Source organism: Phyllostomus discolor, chromosome 4 (genome assembly GCF_004126475.2).
Source record: "Phyllostomus discolor isolate MPI-MPIP mPhyDis1 chromosome 4, mPhyDis1.pri.v3, whole genome shotgun sequence".
NCBI classification, from domain to species: Eukaryota; Metazoa; Chordata; class Mammalia; order Chiroptera; family Phyllostomidae; genus Phyllostomus; species Phyllostomus discolor.
Window position 1 is genome coordinate 28,862,501 of NC_040906.2, and position 13,320 is coordinate 28,875,820.

At 38.3% G+C, this 13,320-nt stretch overlaps 1 protein-coding gene and 1 long non-coding RNA gene across 6 annotated transcripts; both read left to right on the forward strand.

The window, feature by feature from the left end:
* The first annotated feature begins 2,218 nt into the window (after positions 1–2,218).
* CLK1 (CDC like kinase 1) lies at positions 2,219–10,605 on the forward strand. 5 transcript variants are annotated; one of them, XM_028508612.2, is made up of 13 exons: positions 2,219–2,345; positions 3,444–3,604; positions 4,025–4,253; positions 5,252–5,342; positions 5,762–5,828; positions 6,880–6,996; positions 7,089–7,255; positions 7,994–8,088; positions 8,183–8,312; positions 8,802–8,884; positions 9,478–9,557; positions 10,054–10,117; positions 10,236–10,605. In XM_028508612.2, the coding sequence occupies exons 2-13, from the start codon at positions 3,444–3,446 to the stop codon at positions 10,377–10,379; spliced, it is 1,428 nt and encodes a 475-aa protein (XP_028364413.1). In that variant the 5' UTR covers positions 2,219–2,345; the 3' UTR covers positions 10,380–10,605. The 5 variants fall into 5 exon arrangements, with proteins under 5 accessions (XP_028364413.1, XP_035878997.1, XP_028364412.1 ...); XM_028508611.2 differs by having other exon boundaries at positions 2,223–2,345; positions 10,027–10,117; XM_036023103.1 differs by lacking the exon at positions 2,219–2,345 and adding an exon at positions 2,930–3,049 and having other exon boundaries at positions 3,437–3,604; positions 10,027–10,117.
* Positions 10,606–10,682: 77 nt separating this feature from the next.
* LOC118500028 lies at positions 10,683–12,110 on the forward strand. Its single transcript, XR_004902555.1, has 2 exons — positions 10,683–11,097; positions 11,182–12,110. It is a non-coding gene; the product is annotated as an uncharacterized LOC118500028 (long non-coding RNA).
* The last annotated feature ends 1,210 nt before the right edge of the window (positions 12,111–13,320 follow it).

Consider the following 13,320-nt stretch of genomic DNA (forward strand, 5'->3'; position numbering starts at 1 on the left):
GCTCTACAGATGATCCATTTGAAAAATGCAATAAGTTTGTTAAGAATACCATTTGTAGAGTCCTGGTATATGTTTGAATCATAGCTCTGTCCCCTAGTAGTAGCTTTAGGCAAATTAACATCTCTAAGGTTTAGTTTTCTCATTCATAAATAATTCCCCCATAGACTATTGTGAAAATTGAAAAAAAAATAATGTGTGTAAAGTTTCTGGCATGTACTGAGTGTTCTGTATTAAGTAAATGGAAGCTGCTCTGCTGACATTTCACCTTGACCAGAGGGCTCTTACCTAACCAGGGCATTTATTAGACTCTACCATTGAGTTTATCAAGGACCATGTTCCACTTACTGCCTAGGTTACCTTAAATTTTGGGTATTCCTAAAACCAAACATATTTTGGTTTGTGTCATTTTTGCAGATGGCTTATTTAAATGTTTTGGATTTTTTCTTTACAGTTTGAGAGTTAACTTGTAGCTGTCCTCTTGTTACCATTTACACATACATTCCACTAAACTGAAGTGCCAATTATACTAATGTCTCATATTTTGTTTCAGCCTTTTAATTATTTTGGTTTCTAGAATTAGTATTAAAGGCCATTTTAGGCCAGAGTTTGTTTTGCCACTTCTAATCCCTGATATCTTCTCTAAACATGTCATTGAAGTTTTTGTCATCACTTTTAAAAGGCTTTTCCTGATTCTGCACTGACTGGCATTCTCTCAATTTTTATTCTAAACCCTGCCATTTTTAAAAGTAGTGTCAATATGGTCACTTTTTGGTTCCTAGAGCTCATTCTTATAAAGTCAGCTCAGTTATACCCATAAGGATCTCATACATAGGGAAGTATATTGCCTGCCCACCCTGAGCCTACTACTGTAGACATGGTGAGAATCAAGATCAAGAATGTTGCTTTCTGTTCACTCACACTGAGTTGACTGGTTCACACGAATCACATGAGCATTTGCTGATTGATGTTCTGTTTTGTGTATTTAATAAACTACTAAGACTAGAATATTGCTAATCAACCAAAATTCTCTTTAAAAGGAGAGAAGTATGGTTCCCTGCCTAGATCAGAGGTTGGCAAAAAACAGGCTGGCCACCTGTTCTTGTATATCAACAACCTCTTCTTGAAACTCATTCCCATTCCTTCATGTATTGTCTCTGGCTGGCTCCTGCTACAACAGAAATATTGATTGGTTGTGACAGAGACCAAATTGCCCTCAAACCCAAAATATTTACTGTCTGACCCTTAAGGAAGTTTGCCAACCCCCTCGATCTAGACTGTCAAGAAACTGGGAAGCCCTGGCTGGTGTTACTCAGTGGACTGGGCACTGGCCTTTGAAGGCCTGCGAACTGAAGGGTGGCCAGTTTCCCAGTCAGGGCACATGCCTGGGTTGCAGGCCAGGCCCCCAGTAGGGCGCAAGATAGAGGCAACAATTGATGTTTCACACGTTGATGTTTCTCTTCCTTTTCTCCTCCCTTACCCTCTCTAAAAAGAAAGAAATCTTTAAAAAGAAAACTGGGAAAAAAAGGTGTGACCAGGGCTTTGAGGCTTCTCTGGCTTGTAGATGTCCGTCTGTCTTCACAATATTATTCCCCGAGTCCTAGTCTAGACAACAGTCATACTTGATTAGGACCCACCCTGATGACCTCATTAAACCTTGTCTGTAAAAGCGCTGTTTACAAAATACAATCACATTGTGAGATAGTGGGGATTGATTTAAAATTATTAATTGGGGGAACATAACTCCCCACTTAGCCCATACATAACATGCACTAAAGAACACACTTTTTCTTGTTTCTAGCACTCACAAATAACTTTAAAAATACTCATTTGAGAGAGGAGAAAGGGAGAAAAACATCTGTCCATTGCCTCTGACACATCCCAACTGGACACTGAACCAGCAACCCAGTCATGTGCCCTGACCCGAACCAAACTGCAACCTTTCGCGGGAGGACGCCCAATCCACTCAGCCACACCAGTCAGGGCACAAATACAATTTTTAATGAGCACAGGAAAGATTCTTGCCCCCAAAGCTCGCACTGTTGTCCCATCATTCCCAACCCGACCCAGGCCGACAGGACCCCAGGTCTCCAAGTCCCCACTGTCAACAAGTATCTCAGGTTCTACTCCACCCCCACCCCTGCGCCTGCGCACACTCGGCCACCGCGTGCACGCCCCGCCCCAGGGCGGGGACGCCCTCGTAGCGTCACCAGTGTTTTCGAGAAGAGTCCTGACGCGGCGGCTGTCAGCCCCATTTTGTTTTCGCAGCCCGTTGCAGCCAGCTGGAACTTGGACGTTGTCGCCTTGCAAGCTTTGTCTCCTTCGGCTCGGACTCCGCGGCCAGGACGGTAAGACGCAGAAGGAAGCGGGCTAGGTGTCAGGGCCTTTTGTCTGCCTCCAGAGCGCTTGATGATGCCCCCCATCCACGCTTGTTGGCCGCCCGCAGTCTCCTGCACGACGACCCTTTTTTCTTGCTTCACTCTAGCTCTGTCGAGCTTGTCACGAATTTCTGCTTTAACCTCGACTTCCCAGACACTGGCTTAGGGTAGTGACACTGCTTGCGAGGCGGAAAGCGCTCCTCGAATGTTCGGCCTCTTCTGGGGTGTGGAGGGAGGGCCGAGCCCGGTCGCCTCGGGCGCCATCTTGTCTGCGGTGGCCGCCTCCGCGGAGCCCTAAGATGGCGGCGGGGCGGAGGCAGCGGCGAAGCTGCTACTTTGCTTGGGTTGTGCGTGAATTCCTCCCCTGTGAGCAACTGGGTTCCTTTCAAATGGAGACAAAGACCGAACGAATTGACCTGGTGGGAGGCGATATCACTTAAGGTCTAGTGGATTCTAAAGAGTTAGCGTGAGTGTCGCCACTGCCTCCCCTCAGTGTTGTCTAGGAACCTGAGGAAAGAGAAATAATAAAGCATTTGACGGGATATGGAATCCGGCATTTTATGCGTTGAATTTTTCGCGCCCCGAGTTGGAGCGTTTTGAGTTCAGAGATGTAGTGGAATCAAATGTAGGGAATTTTGTTCGAAACATTTCTGAAAGATGGTTTCACCCTCCCCAGATTGGTGTAAGATTGCTTTTGGAATAAGCTAGGTTTTATTTGTAGTAGGTGCTGGGGGTGGCCGTCAAAAGACGGTATTCTGTAGTTTTCTAATGCGGTCATTGGCTTAAGGTGTTAGTAGTTAGATCACTGTGCCTCCTGTACAGAAATTTTCAATAATGGTAGTTTTGTTGCGAAGAACATTCATGATTGCATGTTATTTGGAGGCGAGTTTTTGATGCACGTTTAAATGGGGAGAATTTGCGTGTGGACGCACAGAAAAGGGAGTACGATTTTTGCCAAAAATTGATGAACACGTCACAGCTAGTGTGAGTTTGCAGAATATTGTATTAAACCGCTTAGTGCTGCTGTGCGGCGTTCTGTAAAACTGGGGGAACTTGTCCTTTACGTAGATGAGACACTCGAAGAGAACGTACTGCCCTGACTGGGATGAGAAAGATTGGGATTGCACAAAATGGAGGAGCAGCAGCAGTCACAAAAGAAGGAAGCGATCACATAGCAGTGCCCGGGAGAACAAGCGCTGCAAGTACAATCACTCTAAAACATCTGATAGGTAAGGACGGCGCTATGTCTAGATATATAAAAAATACATTTTTTACTACAATCTCATCAGTTGTCTCAATAAAACTGGGGGGGGGGGACTATTTTCATAATTAAAACTAGTGTCACTTAAAAATAAGTTAACGGTGATTCCTTTTTGTTTCCAGGGATGGCTTGTATTGTTTGTAAGACTGTGTGGGTTTGTGTTTTGGTCAATGGGAAAAACGAGGTTTTGTTGTTGTTGTTGTTTTGTTCTTTTGCGGGGGGGCGTAGAGAGTAAAGGTTTTATCAGCTGTCCAAGAGAGGAGAGGGGCATGGTGTGGAGAGATACCACCAGCTGGAGAAAGAAATTTTAAGAGTATTGTTTACTGAGATTTTGAGGATATTTAGTATTACCGAAAAGCTTTGAAAAATGGGTATTTTATTTTCCTAGCCATTATTTGGAAAGCAGATCCATAAATGAGAAAGATTATTATAGTCGACGCTACGTTGATGAATACAGAAATGACTACAATCAAGGGTGTGAATCTGGGCATCGCCATAGGGACCATGAAAGCAGATACCAGAACCATAGTAGCAAGTCCTCTGGTAGAAGTGGAAGAAGTAGTTATAAAAGCAGGCACAGGATTCACCACAGCACCTCACATCATCGTTCACATGGGGTATGAGCACTTTTAAAACATTTTGGAAGTTTTATTTCCCATGTGATACAGGAAAGCTTTAATTTGTGTTTGATCATTTGAGAAAGTTCTGTTTAAGATGAAGCCATTTCAGTTTTAACTTGCAGGAGTCTTTCTGTTTGTGCATTGGATAAGAAATTCCCCAAGTATGGTACATATTTAGTTACGTAACAGTTTGTTTACTAGTTGGCAACTAATTGTCTTTTCACTGAGGGAAGTAGGGGGGGGTTAATTAAGATTAGTTTATAGTGAAATAGTCTGACAGATTTTTTTATGGTACTTAAATCAGATTTGCTTTGATAAATTGAAGCCTTAGCACAAAATAGACTGGGCCTTTTATTTTTGAATGATTAAGGATTAGGTGTAACTTCATTCTAGGCAAGCATGTGCTCTAATCCTATTTTTCACTAAGTAAACCTCTTAACAGATTTGAACATTATGGGATTTGTATTAATTGGGAGATCAGCTCAGATGGCATTTACAATGTCATGGTGTTACTGTATGGCAAATCGATTTTTCTCCCCAAAATTAGGGCTTTAATTTTATTTACTGTTTTAATGTTTTGTTTTCTTAGATTAGTTAGGAAATCTTAATTTGGCCACAGCCTACTTTGACAAGTAAATATTACTGCAATTTTGCAATATGTTAGGACACTAGAAATTTAAATTATATTTCAGTGAATGCTACAACTAAGCATTTTTTAAAGAAACAATTGTGTTATGTTTTGTTGCCTTGCCACTTTGAGTATCTTATCTGAAAATCTGTTCCTTGCCATGTTTTTCTCCTGTTAACATAAACTATGTGCCCTGTGAATTTCTGGGGACTGAATTTGAAATTGCTCCTGCCAACCGTTTGTGGCCTGGCGTGTATCTGAATGCCTGAATATCTCCCCGCTGAATGAATTTCGTATTCTGCCCTGAATTCACTCGGGTATATTGATTGGCTGGATGATCTTGGTGCCGCCCACTTGACGTTTCCAGAAGAGTCACCGAAGGAAAAGAACCAGGAGTGTAGAGGATGATGAGGAGGGTCACCTGATCTGTCAGAGTGGAGACGTACTAAGTGCAAGATGTATAGAATATTTTTCAACACTTATTAACTTTTCAGATAACATAATCTATATATATAGATTAAGATTTCAGGGATTTGGAAATCTTTTTCTTTCTCTGTTTTTCTTTTCTTTTTCTTTTTATTTGTTTCTGTTTTTTTCCATTTCTTTTGGTGGTGGGGGGAATTGTTATTTTTGCTTTCTGTAGAAATTTAATGTTATGTAGATCTTCCAGAACAGTAAATCAATTTAAATAAAATTAGCTTTAAGACTGAAATTAGACCTAAAAATAGTTAACATGTTTTTTGACAGTGTTGACCAATGAAATAGTGATAAGGACATTTGTAGCATCAACTAGAATAATCTGCATTGATAGCATTTATTATGATAAGTAAAATGTTTTCACTTCTTGGTGTGACTGAGATTTATTTTTCTCTTTTAGATGAAATTGTTAATACTTTAGGTGAAGGAGCTTTTGGAAAAGTCGTGGAATGCATTGATCGTAAAGCGTAAGTTTCCTAGCCTGGGATTATACTTGGAGTGATCAACAGTATAGAAGATACATTTAGCTTTAGAATATGGTCTGGCCATGAGTTAGATATGTGTTTACTTACCCTTTTAGCTTGGGTTTTACCTTGTATGTAGGGAACTCCCAGTAAAAGATAATAACTTTTTGTATTTTTAAGCAATAGTAATTCATATATGCGGCCTCTAGTTTCGATTTTAAGCTAAGAACAGATACTATTATTCCAGAAAATAGTATTTAGTTGTCTCAGTAGGGGGAATTGTGGGCTTCTCCATCCTCCATCCCTCCTTTTTTTTTTTCCTTCTCCATAGTGGTTCTCACCCTTGGTTTTATGTTGGGAGTCTTTGGAGCTCTGCCTACCCCATACGCATTGAGGTAGTCTTTAGAGTATTTACTTATTTTTAGAAAGGGCCATAATTCATCCTAATAGTGTAGTCAGGCCTAAGACCATTTCTGAATTGGTGTCACAAATTATGCTTATCAAATTAATTGATTGGAGTGTCTTAACATAGTGTTAGAAATCTGTTACCTTTTCGTTCTCTGTTTGAAATGTTTTCTTTTGGAATGGCAAAGTTTTTCTAAATGATTTGTTAGAGGAGGCTTTCTACTGTTTCTACAGATTCTGAGAGCTAGATAGAGCTTCTTACTGTGTTTTCACAGATCCCTATTTTTCTGGTAACCTGGATGAAAGGGAAATTTGAGATAATTGCCAGTGACAGGCACTATAGGAAGAAACTGCTCTGTGTACATTTATTTTGAATCTTAAATGGCATGCAAACTGAGGTGATAATAGCCAATATTTTTGTTAAATTACTGTTGATACATAGTTTAATTGAAGGACCAAAAAATAATTTGTGGTAGGGACCCTATCATACGCCCAAAGGTTATTCTAGTTGCTAACATTGAGTTGCAATTAGAAGAGAGTACTTGCATATAATCAAAGTATAGAAGTGTACAGTTTGAAAAGAGAGATAGAAAAATGTAGTTAAGTATGTTTATCATTTTTTTAAACTTGTACTTACTGTCTCTAACAGGGGAGGTAGACATGTAGCAGTAAAAATAGTTAAAAATGTGGATAGATATTGTGAAGCTGCTCGCTCAGAAATACAAGTTCTGGAACACTTAAATACAACAGACCCCAACAGTACATTGTAAGTATCAAAATACAACTTAGAAAAATGCCCCTAAGTAGATTTCTAAATTATAAGAAGTTGTACTAAGTTATTTTTTTATGTGTTTATAGCCGCTGTGTCCAGATGTTGGAGTGGTTTGAGCATCGTGGTCACATTTGCATTGTGTTTGAACTGCTAGGACTTAGTACATATGACTTTATTAAGGAAAATGGTTTTCTGCCATTTCGACTGGATCATATCAGGAAGATGGCATATCAGATATGCAAGTCTGTAAATTGTAAGTACTTTGGCATATCTTCCAGAAACTGGAGTTTACTGAGAACAATTTAAGATCCAATGGATTTGGATCTTTCTCTAAAAGGAAAAAAAAACTTAAAAAGTACAAATTTGCAGTTACAAAAACAGTTACAGGGATGTAAAGTACATCATAGGGAATATAATCAATAATATGGTATGTAACTCAGTATGGTGTCTGGTTGGTACCAGACCTATCAGGAGCATCACTTCATAAGTTTTGTAAATGTCCTACTATGCTGTACACCTGAAAGGAATGTATTGTCAAATGGGGAAAAATGGGATCTAACATAATATGACTTAAGAGTTTGTATAAGTAAGATGTAGTTGATAACAAGTTGGTCAGTTTTACTGAATTTCATTCAGTGAAAGTATATTAATATATTGTCGTATAGAAGGCTATGAGCCTTTCAGATTCTAAAAATAATAAGCTAGAATCACTAGGTTTAAATTAAGGAATGGCAAATCTCAGCTCCATAAGAGAAAGATAATTCTTCCTTCATTTATAAAGGAGTTAGCTGTTAGTAGACTAATGTTTTAAGGAGGGTAGTGGGTTTCAGTTTTGATGGTTTTCTAGCAGACTATTGAATGTTGACCTTTCAGACTTGAGGAAAAGACATCAGGATTTTTTTTGTTGTTGTTGTTGGTAGGGATTTGGGGATTGGCTAAGTTTTGAGTTTTGATTTCTAGATTACAGCAACTTTTTATGTTTCATTCTCAGTTTTGCACAGTAATAAATTGACTCATACAGACTTAAAACCTGAAAACATCTTATTTGTGCAGTCTGACTACACAGAGGCATACAATCCCAAAATGGTAAGTCTTCAATTTATTTTCTTCATGGTTTTAAATTCATATTTTATGCCTTCTTAATAATTATGCTTCCTTAATCATCATTTATGGTTTTTAGAAACGTGATGAACGTACTCTAATAAATCCAGATATTAAAGTTGTAGACTTTGGAAGTGCAACATATGATGATGAACATCACAGTACATTGGTATCTACAAGACATTATAGGGCACCTGAAGTTATTTTAGGTAAGTATTTGTTAATTGTCCCTTGGGAACCTTTATCTTCATTGAAGCTGATTTTAAAATTTCCTTACCAATCAAGCTTTTATTTTTGTGGGACTTCCTTTTTCCCTTTTAGGAATTAATGTTATAAAACACATTAAGGATTTTAATTTCTTATTCCAAATAGTCACTTCTGGGACTTTAAGTGGCTTAACCTTCTGGAATTCAGTTTGCATGTTTGTAATATGCATGTCCAGTCTTTGTGTAGGTAGGTAGTGCCCATTTTATAGGTTAGGAAATTTGATCTCGGGAAAAAATTTTCTAAATCACTAGCCCAAAGAGCCTGAGTTAGGACTTGAAACCAGTGTCTTCTGAACCCTAATTCTTATATACTATGCGTTCATATTTAGTCTTGGGTTAAGTGATTTCTTTGGGATCTTTACCAGCTTAAACATTAAATTATACACATTATTGAAAATGTTTTTTTAAGAAAAAGTTTGCTTTGTTTTGCAGCCTTAGGATGGTCCCAACCATGTGATGTCTGGAGTATAGGATGTATTCTTATTGAATACTACCTTGGGTTTACAGTATTTCCAGTAAGTACTTTGCACAAGAAAAGTGCTTGTTTATGTGAATGAACACTAACACAAATACATTTATTAAAGTTGCTTCATAGACTTAGTTGTAGATAAATACAAAGAAATAAGAATTATGTAAATCTGATGCTGCTGGGCATTGGTATTTCCCTCATAGTTTATCATTTTATTTAAACTATTTTAAAGTATATTATAAACCAGGGGTCTGCAGCCTGCATGTGGCTTAGGATGGCTGCGAATGCAGCCCAACACAAAATCTTAAATTTACTTGAAACATGAGTTTTGTTTTGTTTGATTACGTGTTGCAGTGTATTTAATGTGTGGCCCAAGACAACTCTTCTTCCAGTGTGGCCCAGAGATGCCAAAAGGTTGGACACCCTTGTAGAAACAATCAGACCTGTTGAATTAGGGAATGTTTGGTGATCTTGTTTTGTAAGCATTATTTTTTTGTTGCTGAGAGTAGATCTTTTGTTAGTGATCTTCATGTCTAATCATGTAGGGACTAGAAATGTAGCAGCTCTGTTAAATAAATGAGAACAAGGCACAACATGCAAGTACAGGTAGTTAAGATTTTTTTTTTATTACTATTTTAGACACATGACAGTAAGGAGCACTTGGCAATGATGGAAAGGATTCTTGGACCTTTACCAAAACATATGATACAGAAAACCAGGTATGTTTAAGATTGTTACCTTTAGTATCGCTTAGTCATCTGTCCTGATTAGAACTGTGAAACAGTGAAGTCATACTAATGCTTTTTCATTTAAGTAGCTGATTACTTTTCTGGCAAGCCAGTAACTATCTCTAGGCTGCTTTTTAATCTCTGGGAAAGCACCCTGGCTGGTGTGGCTCAGTGGATTGAGTGCTGGCCTGCAAACCAAAGGGTTGCTGGTTAGATTCCCAGTCAGGGCACATGCCTGGGTTGTGGGCCAGGTCCCCAGTAGGAGATGCTTGAGAGGCAACCACATATGATGTTTTTGTCCTTATCTTTCCCCTCTCTCTAAAAATAAACGTTAAAAAATCTCTGAAAAAGCATTAGTCTTTGATTTATAAGAACATAACAGTTGATGAAACCAGTCACTTCTGCTAGATATTGTAAGTTTTCATTGTCAACATAAACATGGATATTAACTTACTCTTAGGAAACGTAAATATTTCCATCATGATAGATTGGACTGGGATGAAAACAGTTCTGCTGGCAGATATGTTTCAAGGCGCTGTAAACCTCTGAAGGTAAGCCTGGGTCATTATTTACATGATCAACTTTGAGTTTCCCCTCTTCGTGGTGGATAAATAAAATTACAATGTGTTGATAGAAAAAGCTGTTTGACTCTATTTCTTTTTCTTTCAGGAATTTATGCTTTCTCAGGATGATGAACATGAGCTTCTCTTTGACCTCATTCAGAAAATGTTGGAGTATGAACCAGCTAAAAGGATTACTCTCAAAGAAGCCTTAAAGCATCCTTTCTTTTATCCCCTAAAAAAAAATACATAGATCTCTAATTGTACAGCTCTCAAATTTTGTAGACTGCATCAGTCTAATTTTTAAATATTAAGTTATTTTGTACAGCTTTTGTAAATTTCTTAAATATTTGTATTGCCATGTTTATTTTGTTTGGATAGTTCAATTTAAGTATATAGCCAAGTAAAATGAACATCTTTTTCAATGATTTCTGTATAGAATGATTTATTCAGAATAAATTTTTTTGTTCATGAAATTACATGAATATGTACAATTTGTTTTTAGCACTATTTTTCTCTCGTCACTGACGAATGGATGTGTTTCTTCTACTGGAGGTTTCTTTGGAAATACTTGGTTTCCTCTTTAGCGATGGCCAGCATTGGGACTTAGGCCTTTCTTTTCTAAACCAAATGACATGGGGTGGTGAACACACAATTCAATGTACAAATGATACAGACTTGTACACCTGAAACCTAGATAATTTTATTAACCAGTATCACCCCAATAAAGTCAATTAATAAATACAGGATATAAAGAACTACAGAAACAAGCCAGGGAGATTTTGTTCTGGCTTTGTTCCTGTTCAAATTTAATACTGGAGTTTCCCTGTCTCCCTCTGAATGGGACTCTGCAAATGGCTTAAAGGTCCTGTGCTCCTTCAGGACATTAAGCTTCCAAATCCTTTATAGCCCAATCTGAGTTATCAAGGATGTCAGGTTTTTGTCCATAGTTTTAAGACTCTTAACACATTGTTTGCAGGTAGTTTTTAATCGCACGCTCTACTATCAGTTAACTTAAAACGTATAAATACGCTTCCTGCGTACAATGTGTTGAGTAGGTTCACAGCAAAAGAAGGTACAGAGGTTTCTGATACACTTCCTGCCCCCACCCCTAATATGTGTAGTCTCACACCGTAACACCCATCACTGGGGGGTACATTTATTGTAATGGGTGAACATCTGTTCATGTAATCACGCAAAGTCTATAGTCTTTAGCTTTACTTTTGCTGTTGTGTTATCAGTATTTATCTAGACAAATTTATGACGACGTGCTTCATCATAGAATAGAGTATTTTTACTGCTCTCAAAATATGTTCTGTTCATCCTTCCTGTTCTCAGTCTATGGTAACCACTGGTCTTTGGTATTGTCGCTGGTTTTGCCTTTTCCAAAATGTGTAGTTAGGATCACACGATACATGGCCTTTCCTTTTCCTAATTTTCTTTTTATCCTCACCCAAGGACATTTTTTTTCTTTTTTCATTGAGATAGCGAGCCCACAAGAGAAACATTTAATAGTTGCTGCCTTGTATGTGCCCCAGCAGGGAATCAAACCCACAACCTTTTGGTCTGTGGCCTGGATGTTCCAACCAATTGAGACACACCAGCCAGGGATACATACCCTTTTCAGATAGGTTTCACTTAAAGCAGCAATTTTTCAACTGGTGTGGGTGCTGAAAGATTTATTCTCTTGTAGAGAGAAGGAGAGATGATCAATTTGTTCCACTTACACATTCATTGGTTCTTGTAGGTGCCTTGACCAGGTATCAAGCCTGCAAACTTGGTTGGCATATTGGGACAAATGCTCTTACTAAGTTACTTGGTTAGAGCTGACCTTGCAAGAATTTTTAAAACATGATAGCTATTTAGTCAGGGGCACGGACCCCTTTTCCCTTAGATTGTCAAAGAAAAAATGACAGCTAACAAGAATAGCTGTCCACTGTGAATGAATTAGGTTTATTTGTCAGATCAGCAAAAAGTATTTTTTGGTGCCACAGAATTTTAGAAGTTTGTGTGCCACGAGGTGAAAAAAGTTGAAAGTATCTGACTTAAGTAATTTGCATTTAAAGTTCCTCCATGTCTTTTTATAGCTCATTCTATTATACTTTTTAAGATTTTAGAGAGGTGGGAAGGAAGGGAAAGGGAGAGAAAAGTCTGTACATTGACTGGTTGCCTCTCACTCCAACTGGGGACCTGGCCTGCCACCCAGGCGTGTGCCCTGACTCTGGAATCAAACCAGTGACTTTTCTGTTTGCAGGGTGGTAACTCAATCCACTGAGCCACACCAACCAGGGCACTTCAGTGCTGAATCATTCTATTGTTTCAGGGTACCACAGTTCATTCACCTACTGAAGGACAAGTTTTGACGATTCGGAATAAAGCTGCTATAAACATCCATATGCGGGTTTTTGTATGAACGTGTTTCCAATTTCACCAGGTTTCTTACTGTTGGCTTCTGAGAATTTTTGTATATTTTGGTTAACAGTCGTTTATCAGGTTTCTTTTACAAATATTTTCTCCCAGTCTGTAGCTTGTATTCTTTTTGCCTTCTGTAGAAGTTAATTTTTTAAAAGTTAGTTTATCAGTCTTTTCATAGATGCCACCTTTGATGGTGTTACCTATAAAAAGTCACCCTGCCCAGGGTCATCTAGGTTTTCTGATGTTTTGGTAGTTTTGTGTTTTACATTTAAGTCTAATCCATTTTGAGTTAATATTTGTGAAGGATGTAAAGTCTGTCTAGACTGTTTTGCATGTGAATGTTTAGTTGTTCCCAAGCCATTTGTTGAAAAGAGGATTTTATTAGAATTTTAAAAATACACTAAAGGCTGAGAGATTATAAATTCTTATTACCAAAATAAGGATCCCAACTTCAGAGCCAGATGGTCTGGATTCAAATATAGCCCTTAAGCTGCATGACCTTGGAATGTTACTAAATCTCTGGGCTTGCCTGTGTTATTTATAAAACTAAGGAAGATACAATATTTGCCTCAGTTATAAAATTAGTCTAATACATGAAAAACTGGGCCTTGGCTGGAAGGCTGTTGTTGGAGCATTGTCCTGTATGTACACCAGAAATTTGAAGGTTCAATTACAAGTCAGGGCACATACCTAGGTTGCACGTTTGATTTCCTGACCAATGGGTTTTTTTCTCTCTCCCTTAACTCTCTAGAATCGATTAATATATCTTCAGGTAAGAA

Coding starts and splice junctions, on each gene's coding strand:
- CLK1 (XM_028508611.2), top strand. CDS start 3,444: ATGAGACACTCGAAGAGAACGTACTGCCCTGACTGGGATGAGAAAGAT. Junction 5,343..5,761: donor AGACGTACTAAGTGCAAGAT/GTATAGAATATT, acceptor TTTCTCTTTTAG/ATGAAATTGTTAATACTTTA. Junction 7,256..7,993: donor GATATGCAAGTCTGTAAATT/GTAAGTACTTTG, acceptor TTTCATTCTCAG/TTTTGCACAGTAATAAATTG.